Source organism: Equus caballus, chromosome 1, assembly GCF_041296265.1.
Source record: "Equus caballus isolate H_3958 breed thoroughbred chromosome 1, TB-T2T, whole genome shotgun sequence".
NCBI lineage: Eukaryota > Metazoa > Chordata > Mammalia > Perissodactyla > Equidae > Equus > Equus caballus.
Window position 1 is genome coordinate 33,769,757 of NC_091684.1, and position 14,665 is coordinate 33,784,421.

The 14,665-nt window shown below is 41.0% G+C and overlaps 1 protein-coding gene across 4 annotated transcripts in view; it reads left to right on the forward strand.

Annotated features, from left to right (window-relative positions):
- BLNK (B cell linker) overlaps positions 1–14,665 on the forward strand; it is a 98,100-nt gene that overhangs the window by 68,467 nt on the left and 14,968 nt on the right. For all 4 annotated transcript variants that reach the window (XM_070223625.1, XM_070223618.1, XM_005602352.4 and 1 more), the window contains 2 exons: positions 12,339–12,411; positions 14,375–14,402. In XM_070223625.1, coding sequence (XP_070079726.1) covers positions 12,339–12,411; positions 14,375–14,402 — 101 coding nt within the window. The remainder of the gene's footprint in view (positions 1–12,338; positions 12,412–14,374; positions 14,403–14,665) is intronic.

Below are 14,665 nucleotides of genomic sequence, written 5' to 3' on the forward strand. Positions count from 1 at the left end.
AATGTTGCCAGTTTCATCCCATTACAAAGTTAGTTTTTACCATGTCCCCCCTGCCCGAGCCGTGAACACTCAGTGGTTCCTCATTGTCTCCTTTAGGGTTTGGCAACCCCAAGACCGAGGCCCACAGTGCTGGGTGATGCCCACACTCCCACCCTATTACAGCACAGAGAGGTGCAGGAGCCTCCTCTCCGGTGTTCCCTCCTTCTCCCTCTCCCCTCCCCTCCATCTCTCTCTCTGTCTCTGTCTGTCTGTCTGTCTCTCTCACACACACACACACACACACACACACGCACTCTTTTCTCCCAGAGCTGAAGACTGAACACAAGAGATTAGGAGACTGAACTCTGCTTCCAGGGACATACTCCCTGAGAGAAAATGAAAGAAGAAGATTTTTTTTTTATTGAGGTCACAATAGCTTATAACATTGTGAAATTTCAGTTGTACATTATTATTTGTCAGTCACCATGTAAATGTTCCCCTTTACCCATTATGCCCACCCCCAAACCCCCTTCCCTCTGGTAACCACTAATCTGTTCTTTTTGTCCATGTGATAGTTTATCTTCCACATATGAGTGAAATCATATGGTGTTTGTCTTTCTCTGTCTGGCTTATTTCACTTAACATCATACTCTCAAAGTCCATCCATGTTGTTGTGAATGGGATGATTTCATCTTTTTTATGGCTGAATAGTATTCTATTATGTGTGTGTGTGTGTGTGTGTGTGTATATATATATATATACATGACATCTTCCTTATCCAATCATCAGTCGATGGCCACTTAGGTTACTTCCACATCTTGGCTACTTTGAATAATGCTGCAATGGATATAGAGATGCATAAGTGTCTTTGAATTGTTGATTTTAAGTTCTTTGGATAAATACCCAGTAGTGGGATAGCTGAGTCGTATGGTATTTCTATTATTAATTTTTTGAGAAATCTCCATAATGTTTTCCATAGTGGCTGCACCAATTTGCATTCCCACCAGCAGTGTATGAGGCTTCCCTTTTCTCCCCATCCTCTCCAACATTTGTTACTTTTCGTCTTGGTGATTATAGCCATTCTAACGGTGTAAAGTGATATCTCAGTGTAGTTTGATTTGCATTTCCCTGATAATTAGTAACGTTGAATATCTTTTCATGTGCCTGTTGCCCATCTGTATATCTTCTTTGGAGAAATGTCTGTTCAGATCCTCTGCCCATTTTTTGATGAAGTTGTTTGTTTTTTTTATTGAGTTGTGTGAGTTATTTGTATATTTTGGAGATTAACCCCTTGTCAGACATGTGGTTTGCCAAGTATTTTCTCCCAGTTTGTGGGTTGTCTTTTCATTTTGTTGATGGTTTCCTTTGCTTTGCAGAAGCTTGTTAGTCTGATGAAGTCCCATTTGTTTATTTTTTCTTTTGTTTCCTTTGTGTAAGTAGACATGGTATTTGAAAATATTCTTCTAAGACCCATGTCAAAGAATATACTGACTATATATTCTTCTAGGAGTTTTATGGTTTTAGGTCTTACCTTCAAGTCTTTAATCCATTTTGAATTAATTTTTGTGTATGGTGAAAGATAATGGTCTACTTTCTTTCTTTTGCATGTGGCTGTCCAGTTTTCCCAACACCATTTAGTGAACAGACTTTCCTTTCTCCATTATATGTTCTTGTCTTAGCTCTTTGTCGAAGATTATCCGTCTGTAGATGTGTGGTTTTATTTTTGGGCTTTCAATTCTGTTCCACTGATCTGTGTGTCTGTTTTCATACCAGTATCATGCTGTTTTGATTACTATAGCTTTGTAGTATATTTTGAAGTCAGGGATTGTGATGCCTCTAGCTTTGTTCTTTTTTCTCAGGATTACTTTAGCTATTCAGGATCTTTTGTTGCCCCATATGAATTTTAGGATTCTTTGTCCTATTTCCATGAAGAATGTCAGTGGGATTCTGATTGGGATTGCATTGAATCTGCAGATTGCTTTAGGTAGTATGGACATTTTAATTTTGCTTATTCTTCCAATCCATGTGCATGGAATATCTTTCCATTTCTTTATGTTGTCATCGATTTCTTTCAATAATGTCTTATAGTTTTCATTGTATACATCTTTCACCTCCTTGGTTAAATTTGTTCCTAGATATTTTATTCTTTTTGTTGCGATTGTAAATGGGATTGTATTCTTGAGTTCTCTTTCTTTTAGCTTGTTATTAGAGTATAGAAATGCAACTGATTTTTGTAAGTTGATTTTGTACCCTGCAACTTTGCTGTAGTTGCTGATTATTTCTAATAGTTTTCCAATGGGCTTTTTAGGGTTTTCTATACATAAAATCATGTCATTTGCAAACAGTGAGAGTTTCACTTCTTCATTGCCAATTTGCATACCCTTTATTTCTTTTTCTTGCCTAATTGCTCTGGCCAAACCTCCAGTACTATGTTAATATAAACAGCAGTGATAGTGGGCACCCTTGTCTTGTTGCTGTTCTCAGAGGGATGGCTTTCAGTTTTTCTCCATTGAGTATGATGTTGGCTGTGAGTTTGTCATAAATAGCCTTTATTATGTTGAGATACTTTCCTTCTATACTCATTTTACTGAGAGTTCTTATCATATGGATGCTGGATCTTGTTAAATGCTTTCTCTGCATCTGTTGAGATGATCATGTGGTTTTTATTCCTCATTTTGTTAATGTGGTGTATCACATTGATTGATTTGCAGATGTCGAACTATCCCTGCATCCCTGGTATAAATCCCACTTGATCATGGTGTATGATCCTTTTAATGTATTGTTGTATTTGGTTTGCCAATATTTTGTTGAGGATTTTTGCATCTACATTCATCAGCGGTATTGGCCTGTAATTTTCCTTCTTTGTGTTGTCCTTGTCTGGCTTTGGGATCAGGGTGATGTTGACCTCATAAAATGTGTTCGGAAGTGTTCTGTCTTCTTCAATTTTTTGGAAGAGTTTGAGAAGGATAGGTATTAAATCTTCTTTGAATGTTTTTTAGGATTCTCCAGAGAAGCCATCTGGTCCTGGACTTTTATTTTTTGGGAGGTTTTTGGTTACTGTTTCAATCTCTTTACTTGTAATTGGTCTATTCAGATTCTCTATTTCTTCTTGATTCAGTTTTGGGAGGTTATGAGTCTAAGAATTTATCCATTTCTTCTAGATTGTCCAATTTGTTGGTATATCATTTTTTCATAGTATTCTCTTATAATCCTTCGTATTTCTGTGGTATCTGTTGTAATTTCTCCTTTTTCATTTCTAATTTTATTTATTTGAGGCTTCTCTCTTTTGTTTTTAGTGACTCTGTCTAAGGGTTTGTCAATTTTGCTTATCTTCTCAAAGAACTAGCTCTTAGTTTCATTGATCCTTTCTACTGTTTTTTGTTTCTTTGTTTGTTTCAATTTCATTTATTTCTGCTCTAATTTTTATTATTTCCCTCCTTCTGCTGACTTTGGGCTTTGTTTGTTCTTCTTTTTCTAGTTCTTTTAGCTGTAGTTTAAGGTTGCTTATTTGAGAGTTTCCTTGTTTGTTAAGGTGGGCCTGTATTGCTATGAATTTCCCTGTTAGAACTGCTTTTGCTGCATCCCATATGATTTGGTATGGTGTATTATCATTTTCATTTGTCTCCAGATATTTTTTGATTTTTCCTTTAATTCTGTGATCCATTGGTTGTTCAGTAGCATGTTGTTTAGTCTCCACATATTTGTCACTTTCCTAGCTTTTTTCTTGTAGTTGATTTCTAGTTTCATAGCATTATGGTCAGAAAAGATGCTTGATGTGATTTCAATGTTCTTAAATTTGAGGCTCGCCTTGTTTCCCAACATATGGTCTATCTTTGAGAATGTCCCATGTGCACTTGAGAAGAATGTGTATTCTGGTGTTTTGGGATGGAGTGTTCTATATATATCTATTAAGTCCATCTGGTCTAGTTTTTCATTTAGTTCCACTATTTCTTTATTGACTTTCTGTCTGGCTGACCTATTCTTTAATGTAAGTGGGGTGTTAAGGTCCCCTACTATTATTGTGTTGCTGTTAATATCTCCTTTTAGGCTTGTTAATAATTGCTTTATGTACTTTGGTGCTCCTGTGTTGTGTGCATATATATTTATAAGTGTTATGTCCTCTTGGTGGAGTATCCTTTTATCGTTATATATTGTCCCTCTTTGTCTTTCATTGCCTTTTTTATCTTGAAGTCTACTTTGTCTGATATAAGTATGGCAACACCTGTTTTCTTTTGTTTGCCATTAGCTTGGAGTATTGTCTTCCATCCCTTCACTCTGAGCCTGTGTTTGTCTTTAGAGCTGAGATGTGCTTCCTGGAGGCAGCATATTGTTGGGTCTTGTTTTTTAATCCATCCAGCCACTCTGTGTCTTTTGATTGGAGAATTCAATCCATTTACATTTAGAGTGATTATTGATATATGAGGGCCTAATGCTGCCATTTTATCACTTGTTTTCTGGCTGTTCTGTATTTCCCTTGTTTTTTGTCCCATGTATTCAGACTGCCAATTCAGTTTGGTAGTTGTCTGTGATTGTTTTCTCAGTTTTCCCTTTATTTATCATTTTTGTCTCTGTTCTGATTATTTGTTTAGTGGTTACTGTGAGGTTTGTGTAAAAGATCTTGTAGTTGAGATAGTCCATTTTCTGATAGCCTCTTATTTCCTTAGTCTAAGCTGTTTCCATCCCTATTCTCTTCCCCTTCTAAGTTATTCTTGTCACAACTTATTCCGTTTTGTGTTGTGAGTTTGTGATTAAAATGATGAGATTATAGTTATTTTCAATATTTTCCTTCCCTTTATCTTTAACATTATAATTAAGTGTTTGCTAACCTGATCTGATAGAGAGCTGCAATTTTCTGATTTTGTCTGCCTATTTTTCCACTTGTTCAAGGCTTTGTAAACCCTTTTTTGTTTGTTTGTTTCAGCTATGAGGACCTTCTTGATCATTTCTTGTGGTGGGGGGGGGGGTCTTGTGGCAATGAACTCCCTCAGGTTTTGTTTATCTGGGAAAGTTTTTATTTCTCCATCATTTCTGAAGGATGTTTTCACTGGATAGAGTATTCTTGGCTGAAAGGTTTTGTCTTTCAAAATTTTTGAATATATTATTCCACTCTCTACTAGCCTGCAAGGTTTCTGCTGAGAAATCCGCTGAAAGCATGATAGGGGTTCCTTTGTAAGTTATTTTCTTCTGCCTTGCTGCCCTTAGTATTTTTTCTTTGTCATTTACTTTTGCCAGTTTTACTAACATATGCCTTGGAGAAGGTCATTTTACATTGATGCAATTAGGAGTTCTATTTAGCTTCTTTTACTTGTAATTCCAGCTCCTTCCCCAGGTTTGGGAAGTTATCAGCTATTATTTCTTTGAACAAGCTTTCTGCTCCTTCCTCCTCCTTGTCTTCCTCTGGAATACCTATAATCCTTATGTTGCATTTCCTAATTGAGTCAATATTTCTTGGAGAATTTCTTCATTTCTTTTTAGTCTTAGTTCTCTCTCCTCCTCCATCTGAAGCACTTATATATTTCTGTCCTCCTAACTGCTAATTCTGTCCTCCATAATATCAGCTCTATTATTCAAGGACTCCTGATTTTTCTTTATCTCATTCATTGTATTTTTCATTTCCAACATTTATGAGTGGTTTTCTTTATCATTTCAGTCTCTTTTGTGAAGAATTCCCTCTGTTCATTAATTTATTCCTGATTTCATTGAACTGTCCTTAATTTTCTTGTAACTTGTTGAATGTTTTTATGATAGCTATTTTGAATTCTCTAGCATTTAGATTGTAAATTTCTGTGGCTTCAGGATTGATTTCTGGATGCTTGTCATTTTCCTTCTGGTCTGGAGTATTAACATATTTCTTCATACTATTTGATGGGGTGGATTTGTGCTTTCACGTAGCGATAGTATCTGGTCACAAATTCCACCTGCTGCCACTGGGAGTGTGGTCAGGAACTATGTATTCTGAGCCTGCCACAATCCCTGGTATCTGTGCCTGTCTTTTGGAATCTATGCTGACAGGGCCCATCTACGATTGCCTGCCCATGCTGCTGCTTTGCAAACACATGCACATGCACTCTGGTGGGGGTCCCTCACTCTGGCCAACCTGCTGAGCTGGTGCACTGGGCAGGGGGAGGGGTGCTTTCTTTCATGTGCACAATCCCCAAGTGGTTCTCGCTCTGCCCTCACTATCTGCTCTCCTGGGGTGCTGGCTTGATGTAGACAGCCCTGAAATTGCTTAGCCTCCTCTGTGTGGGGCTTTCCCATGGCTCGGAGACAATTCTTAGAGAGAAGGCATTCCTGTGGAGAGCTGCCCCTCTCCTTTTCCCTTTCAGAGCTGCACACAGTCCCTCACCCTGGGGAGAGAGAGGAGATCCCCTTACCTCCTTCTACTTCCTCCCGGGGGGATCCAACACCTCCACCTTCAGATGTATGGCTGTGTGGGTCTCTCAGATGTCTATTGTGTTGTTTGAATGTCCTCTATTGGTTTATGAACGTCCTTCTCGTTGTACCTTAGGGGGAACAGTCTAAGGGAAGAGCTCACTCTGCCATGGTGCTCAAGAAGAGTATTTTTTAATCTTTTCCAAGACTCATTATGTATGCAATCATGCATCTTCTTCACAAGTTCTTATTTTACTTATCCTCTCCCTTGGATACCATAGGCTTTTTATATTTGGGGAGTAGAGGTCAGAATGATCTTATTGAGCTAATCTTAACTTCTGGGAACAAATGTCAACACACCAACCTAAAACACAATGGCAAGGTTGCTTTGGTCCCAGCTGAAATGGAGACTCTTGACTCATGATAACTCAGGAGAAGGGCTCTTATTATTGGAACAGAAAGCATTTCATTGAAACAGATAAATGAAGACCTAATCTCTCCTTTAGAAGAATAGTTTAATAATCTCTGATGTTTGCATCTTAAAATACTCTCCTTACCTTACAAGGACTTCCTCTTCCTAAGACACACCCAATACTCCAATCACTCTGTATTTCATGGGTCCTGCCTTTTGGTCTTTGTTGTATTCTCACTTTTATGCCACCAAATCCTACCAGTCCATCAAGGCCCAGCTTGAGATCTTCCCCTCCGGAAGCATCCTATGGTTTCTGTAGCCCTGGGAGAGTTCTCCTTTGCCATAAGTCTCATCTCACTTATACTCAGCCTATGCCTGTTACCTAATTACTTTGTGTCTCAGTCTAATCTCCCTAAGTACATTGCAAGCTCCTTGGAGACATTACCTTAAATGTCACTTGCTCAGGAAGCCTTTCCTGACTCCACATTGGGCTAGATCCCTTTGTTGTGCACCCCTATATTACCCTGCACTGCCCCTTTATCTCCTGATCCCTGCGGAGATCTCTTTCTTTCCGATAAGACTCTCAGCTCCATGTCTTGCTCACAGCTGTGTTTCCAGGGCCTAGGCAGGACTTGGTTCAGAGTAGGTGCTGAAATGGTGGATGGGTCAGTTAGTTGAGAGAGTGAATGAGTCCCCCAAAACTGGCTATATTTAAGGAATCACATGGCACCACCATGAGGGCATTAGCCCATTGGATTTATTATTTGTTAGTTTTCTATTAATCTAGTAAAGCTATATTTTAATATTAGAGGCATTGATGAAGAAACCAAATCTGAACAAGAAAATAATTTCCTGGTTATGTGATTGTTGGATACAGACGAGGGAAAGTACAGGAAGAGGGAGGAAGTGAGATAATTTGGGAGGGACAAACCTGAACAGTTAGAGTGAGTTTCTGAGAATACAAACAGTAGAATTTTCAGAGATGGTTTTTATAAAAGGAATAATCAGACTACTTGCCTGTGTCTTTGAATAACCATCTATTATCCTTTAAAGGGTCAGATAGTGCCCTGATAGGCATCATGAAAGTGCTAAGGTTTCAGGTTGGAGTTTCTGTCAAAGTACCACACCTTGACACTCACCTCTGGTTAATGTTGCTTTGGCTCTTTGATGGCTAATAAGGTGCTCGCTGAGGATTACATAGTGAATTAGGTGCAGTGATGGACTCTGTTCTCTCCTTTGTGTTTCACACTGAGAAGAACAGTTGCAAGGCTTAGCACAGACTCCAAAGCCTGAGGGTTCAGGTCCTGGCTCTGACACTTACTAGGTGCTGGACTTCTAACAAGCTAAGTAATCTCTCTGTTTCTTAGTTTCCTCCTCTGAAAAATGGAGGAGAAAATGGCACCTACACCTAGGGGCATTGTGAGAATTAAGTGAGTAAATACATATGAATCATATTCATAAAATGATGGCTCTTTGGTATTTATTATCGTTATTATTCAGAATCCCTTGTTTAACCTGCCTTGATTCATGACCAGTCTGTCAGAGCACCCTGTACAGATCTTAGGAAACAATTGTGTTTCTTTCTTTCCATATAAAGTTTACTCTAAATTAGGGTTTCTCAACATCAGCACAATTGGCACCTGGGGCTAGATAATTCTTTGTGTGAGGGCCGTCCTGTGCATCATAGGATGTTTAGCAGCATCCCTGGCCTCCGCCCTAGATGCCAATAGAATCCCCTACCCCAGTAATGATAAGCAAAGATGTCTGCAGATATTGCCAGATGTCCCAAGGGGAAAGGGGCAAAATCACTCCCAGTTAAGAACTACTGGTCTAGACAAACTGAAAGACTGAAGCCCATTGTGATTTATCTCTAAGTGAGCACTTAGAAGAAGGTGGTGCAACCTCTGGCTGATTTGTAGCTTTTGTCAGAAGAGGGCAGACAGGGCATGTATTTCTGAACTTCCTCTACGTAAATAGGATTTTAAAGTATTCTATCTCCTTATTTCATAAAATAGGGCAAGGGATTTTGAACTTACAATTCCCTGCTAATATGCAAGTTGAATTTTACCTGTAGCCCAAATTGCTCTAGAGTAGCCCAAATTGTTCTGGATTGGTTAAATTAAATCTCCTTATTTTTTAAGGGTTTGTGCAGTGCCTAAGAGTAAGGGGTGCTTCAGCAGGTGTGCAAGCCCCACTAATGATAATAGGGTTTCTATAACAGTTAAAATAGAGTTGAATCAGAAGGGCTTTATAATGTCAACGTTGAGATTGTTATGCTAAACTTACCAACATTGTACATAAAACTGAAAAGAGAATGATGCATAAATATACTATGTGGTAGAGGACAAAATAAGGGTAAATTGATTTCCCAGTTGAGAAACTCAGGTAAGCACCAGCTTTGTGCAAAGCCTGTGCTATTAAATCAAACATTAACATAATTTTTTGCTCAATACAATTAAAACAAATCTAAGTTTTCTCTTTTATTATTGTGCTTTTGAGCACATCTCCCTCTCTCACATTTCCAGTTTATATCTTGGAGTATTCTAGCCAAGAATTTGGCTTTGCCAGAAATCAAGGATCCTGGCGGTGAGGTGGGTAACAGGTTGTCCTACCCCAGCCATACCCCTGGGTCTGAGATCAGGCCCAGAGCAGCAGAAAGGGTCACTGGCCTGTGAAATAGAAGAGTCATTTTCCATCCTCCCATGGGTGTCCACAAAAGCACCCCTCTGTTTCACTAAGTTTTCCCCGCATAAGGGAGAAGCAGCAAGCGAATCTAACATGCCAAGTCATGCACCGAAGGAACATTAGGAGGCACTGGTTCAAGTGGCCTTGGTTTTCAACCCCAGCCTTCCCACTTAACCTCTCTGAGCTTCTGTTTGCTCACTTGATTTTAGGTGAGGCTTGGAGATGGCACATTTAAGGTACCTGGCACAGTGCCCAGCACCTAGAGATACTGTGGTGGTTGACAACAAGATAACAAAACAAAAATGGCAATAATCATATTTACTGACACCCTTTAGGAGTTATAATTTATATCTCATAAAACTCACTCATTTTACATGTATAGTTCAATATTTTTGGTAAATCATTACATTTACAGAGTTCTGTAACCATCACTACAATCCAGTTTTAGAACATTTTCAAGCCCACACCAACTCCAAAAGAGCCTTTATGCTCGTTTGTGGTCAATGCTGTTCCTACCTCCCGCCCCAAGCAACTGCTGATCTGCTTTCTGTTGCTATAGATTTGCCTTTTCCGGACATTTCATATAGATAGAGTTATACAATATCTAGTCTTTTCCATCTGACTCCTTCCACTTAGCGTAATGTTTTTGACCCTCAAATATTTTCAATCCCTTTCCAGCTATATTACTTCATATTTGGCTAATTCTTTACATTTCAAAGTTACCCTATTATCTTACTACAATAACTCTGAGTTAGGTAAGGTAGGTGGTGGTGTCCCCATTTCGCAGAGGGGGAAACTGAGGCATGGTGGCTCCTAAGAGGTCACCCAGCCAGTCTGGTAGCAGAGAAATAACTAGAACCCTGTCTTCCTGATGCGAGACCATAGATTTTCCACAGTGCTAATACTCTACCACCACAGAGGAGAGCAGGCGTGCCCCTCCCTCTCTGATGGCAGAAGTTATTTATGGGGAGAGATGGGGAAAGGAAGATGTGGGCAGACTGAAGATATGAAGGGAAGGGAAGCTTAGCAGAAAAGCCAGGCAGTAGATATGACAATGATAACATACCCAGGCCAAATGAGCTCTAGGCATTTGAGAAGAGGGAAAACCCCTGGGGGGAAGTTCTGAATTAGACCTTCTTTCTACTTCCTTATTTTTCAGACAAGGGTTTTTCTTCCCCCTTCCTCGAAATCTATGAGTAGCCAAGGGTATTTTAACAGCGTCAACCTCAAGTGTTGAGAATTTGACAAAGGATATCAGTTTGACACACTAGCTAACGAAACACAGTTGGACTCATACTACATCTTCACATGACATTTCAGTTTGTTGTCACATGAAATGTTAATGTTAAAAGTTCCAAACGTAGCCTCTTTCTCAAAATGTTTTTAAAAGTCACATCTAGGCCAGGTAACATGTAAGTAGGAGCTACCTGGGAGGGGGCATTCCTCCACGGGGGGCAGGGGAAGGCTGCTGCCTGGAGTCCTGCCACCCACGCTTGGCCACTGCTCTCATTCATGACTGCCTATGGAAATTAGCCCTACGTGATAATTGTGTGTAGAGAAAGAGTAGATGGGCTCTGAGTGAAAGCCTGAAGGCCTCTCTCTAGTAAAGTGCATAAGAATGAACTTTATCATCTCTATTTTTAATACTTTTGAGGGCTTTTTGTCATTTTTGTGTTTGGAATAGGTGGTTCTGTCAGATGAGGTGGCATGGGGTCACATGTCTTCTCCTGTTAGAAATTCCCGGAGGGCAGAGGCCATGTCTACTTCTTGACCTCTTCCACACCCTAACATAGTGCCTCCGTGTGCTTTTCACATACTAGGTTCTCAACAATTCTTGGTAATTGATTATTACTTAATTGTTTACTTGTGTATGCTCTGTCTTGCAAACTAAAACAATACATACTGAGGGCAGGTCCCCTCTATATTTGTAGAGTATCTCCTAAAAGTCCCTTAGGAATTATGGACTTATAAATGTAGTAGGTTCTTAATAAAATTTTTATTCAGTTCTGTTTATTTCAATAGAGAACCGTTGTCTCACTGAGCAGTACTGTCCAGGCAGGCGAGCCTCGGCCTGAGAGGAGGCTGCTAGGAGACGCTGAGGGGAGCTGGCTTAGCTTCTGGCCTCTTCACCTCTGGGTCTGCTCTCTATCCCAGCAGCGATGCTCTGCCTCTCTCTGCCTCTCTCCATCTTCCTTTCTCATAATGATTTTCTGGCTTGTATCTTCTGGCAGGGGGAGAGTAAACTAGGTGCAGTGGACAAGGCCCTCTGGGTCCCTTCTGTGACTTCAGAAGATGAGATTTGGGCAGTAGCTTGCCACTTGTCACAATTTGTTTATTTCTGCAATGGGTAAAGGCCCTGAGAACTCAGAGATGAATGAATGGGTATCCTCCGAATGTGAAGTTTGGTGTATGTACTGTATTCACGTGTGGTTATGAATGAGCAATGTCTATGTGTGGGTATCAGGAGTGGCGGGTCTGTGCCTCTCTGTCTCTAGGCCCTGTGGTGTGCACATTTGTGCAGTGTATACAGATGCAGGTGTGAGCTCTTGGCTCCCTCCCATAGGAACCCCTGTGGGACTCTCACTGAGCCCACGCAGTCAGGGGCTCTGGACTTGTCCCATGGGGGGAAAAAAGAAGGTCATGTAGAAATGTTAAGATGGCGTCCCTAATTCACATTCTAGTTCTGAGCTTATAAACTGACATTTTTAAAATGTTTTATCCCCTTTGCCTACAGGTTTTCCCCAGTAGCTTCACTGTATATGCTTAACTGATACTGAAAGTAACAAAAAGTGTGCATGTATTTCTGAGCCTGCCGGAAAGGCCAGCCTCACTGCGACCATCAGCCCCAGGTTCAGGACTTGGAGACTGACCTGTGTATTTGTTTGTGCAGGTCGAAACAGTGGGGTCTGGGACTCTAAGTCATCTTCTCTGCCCGCTGCGCCATCCCCACTGCCCAGGGCCGGGTGAGTACCTGCTGCAGGGAAGCAGCTGTGAGATTTGAGTGGATGGTCTCACTACTGCTGTGAGCGGAGCCTGCCTGGAATTCACAAAGGAGTTTTATCCGAGAATCAGGGGGGAAGAGGGAAAACAGCTTTTCTGGAAGTGCACACCTGCCCAAGCTCAGACAAAGGCACACCTCACATTACCATAGGCGTGTTCCTGAAGAGTGTGGAAACGAACCCCTACTGCCTGTTCCTCTCCTCCACGCCCATGGCATGCTTCAAGTTGGACCAGGGGTGTCTCTGTTGAAATCGAAAACTGGTACTCTCTCCTCCCATAATTTTTTAGTCAAATCTTAGGTTCATTGACTTACAATGTTCCGTAAGACAGAAGCTCCAGCACCTGAGTAATTTTGAGGCCCACTAGCAGGTTTCATCTTTACTTTCTCCTCCTCAGCTTCTCTTTGAAGTAGTTAATGATCTGTAAACAAACATGTACACCATGCGGCATACACTGTGGTGTTCAATCAAACAACACTGCCCGGGTTCCTTTCAAAAGGGAGATGAGTCATTCTTTCCTATTGAACTTAAAATGGCTTTGTAAACTGTCAGGTGAGCATTGTAATGTGTTAATATTACAAACAGTGACCCCACAATTTTATATTGGCTCAACAGGTTATTTTAAAAGCATATTTAAATATGTCCAAAGCTGGCCTGCATGGTTATAATCTTAATTCTGCCTCTGTGTAAAGCAAAGAAATTTGTGATTTCAGGGGTTTATTAACCAAAACTCTGTACACGTCTCTCTTGGCTCAGCTTTATCACTTTGGGCAAGTTACCTAGCCTCTCTGAGCCTCCATTTCCCAATCTCTAAAATGTGAGAATAACACTCATTTTAAAAGGTCACTTTGAGGTTTAAATAAGATATAAAGAGCCTAATCCAGGGGCTGGCCCCGTGGCCAAGTGGTTAAGTTCGCGCACTCCGCTGCAGGCGGCCCAGTGTTTTGGTAGTTCGAATCCTGGGTGCAGACAGGGCACTGGTCATCAGACCACGCTGAGGCAGCGTCCCACATGCCACAACTAGAAGGATCCACAATGAAGAATATACAACTACGTACTGGGGGTCTTTGGGGAGAAAAAGGAAAAAATAAAATCTTTGAAAAAAAAAAAAAAAAGGAGCCTAATCCAGTGCCTGGCACCTTAGAGGCACTCGGGAATTGTTAGTATTCCTCACCCATACTTTCAGCTCTCAGCCAAAAACAAAGTGAGAGAGAGAGAGACAGCATTGAAAATAAATGCAGAAGAGAAGCATAAAACCTTAGCAATATTAGATTCCAATCTCTACTGGAACTAACACAAACCAGAATGTCAGGCAAGGCAAGCAACTTCAGGACCACAGATCACAGTGGTTTTCAAACTTGTGCCGGTCTTGAATTTCTCACTTCGGAATGAAATCCTAGGCAGATGTCCAGTAGAGAAGAGTCACGGGAAGAAGTGAGGCAGTTGGCATGAGGAGATGCTGGCTGCAAACTCACCTGCATGGCCACCCGCGTATCTCCCCCCTCCCTCCCCAGACAGCAGTGCTGTTGGGGGAGGGGAGAGCTCTGCATGCACACTTTGAAAACACTGATTCTGGCCCTCATTTACAGATGAGGAAACTAAAGCTCAGACTGGCCTCACGGCCCAGAGGAAAAGGCCTGAGGTCATCGAGTAATTAGTAGCAGAACTAGAACAAGAGCTCAGTTATCCCAACTCCCTGGCAACTGGCGCTCCTGTTTATCCCCAGTTAACCCCTATGCCATCTGTCAGTGGACCCTATCTGAGACTAGGAGGATCATGACTAAATCCTGCTTCCATCTCTCTCCGCCCTTCATGGATTGTCTTCCTACACACTTGTATCACTTTCATTATTCTAGTTTAAATTTGAGAGTAAAATGATAAGTAGTCAGCTCCACTTTATCAAAGTTGATCTCTTTTTATTTCTCAGGAAAAAGCCAGCTACATCACTGAAGACAGTAAGTTAATTTTGCATTTAACCCACAATGTTTATTCTTATCTACTTATTTAAAGTTGACAATGCTTCCAGCTAAGGTGAACATAATCTTAGCAACTAAAGTTGCTGCCCGGGGAGTCCAAGAGAAATTTGGAATCCTCAGTTAGCCAAGGAAGATGCTGCATGGGAAGAGTTCATCCTCCCTTGACCCTGGCGGCTTCACTGAGTGTCAGTGGCAGATCAGAGGCGGCGGCCAGGCTCCCTGCCTCCCATGACGTCTGTTTT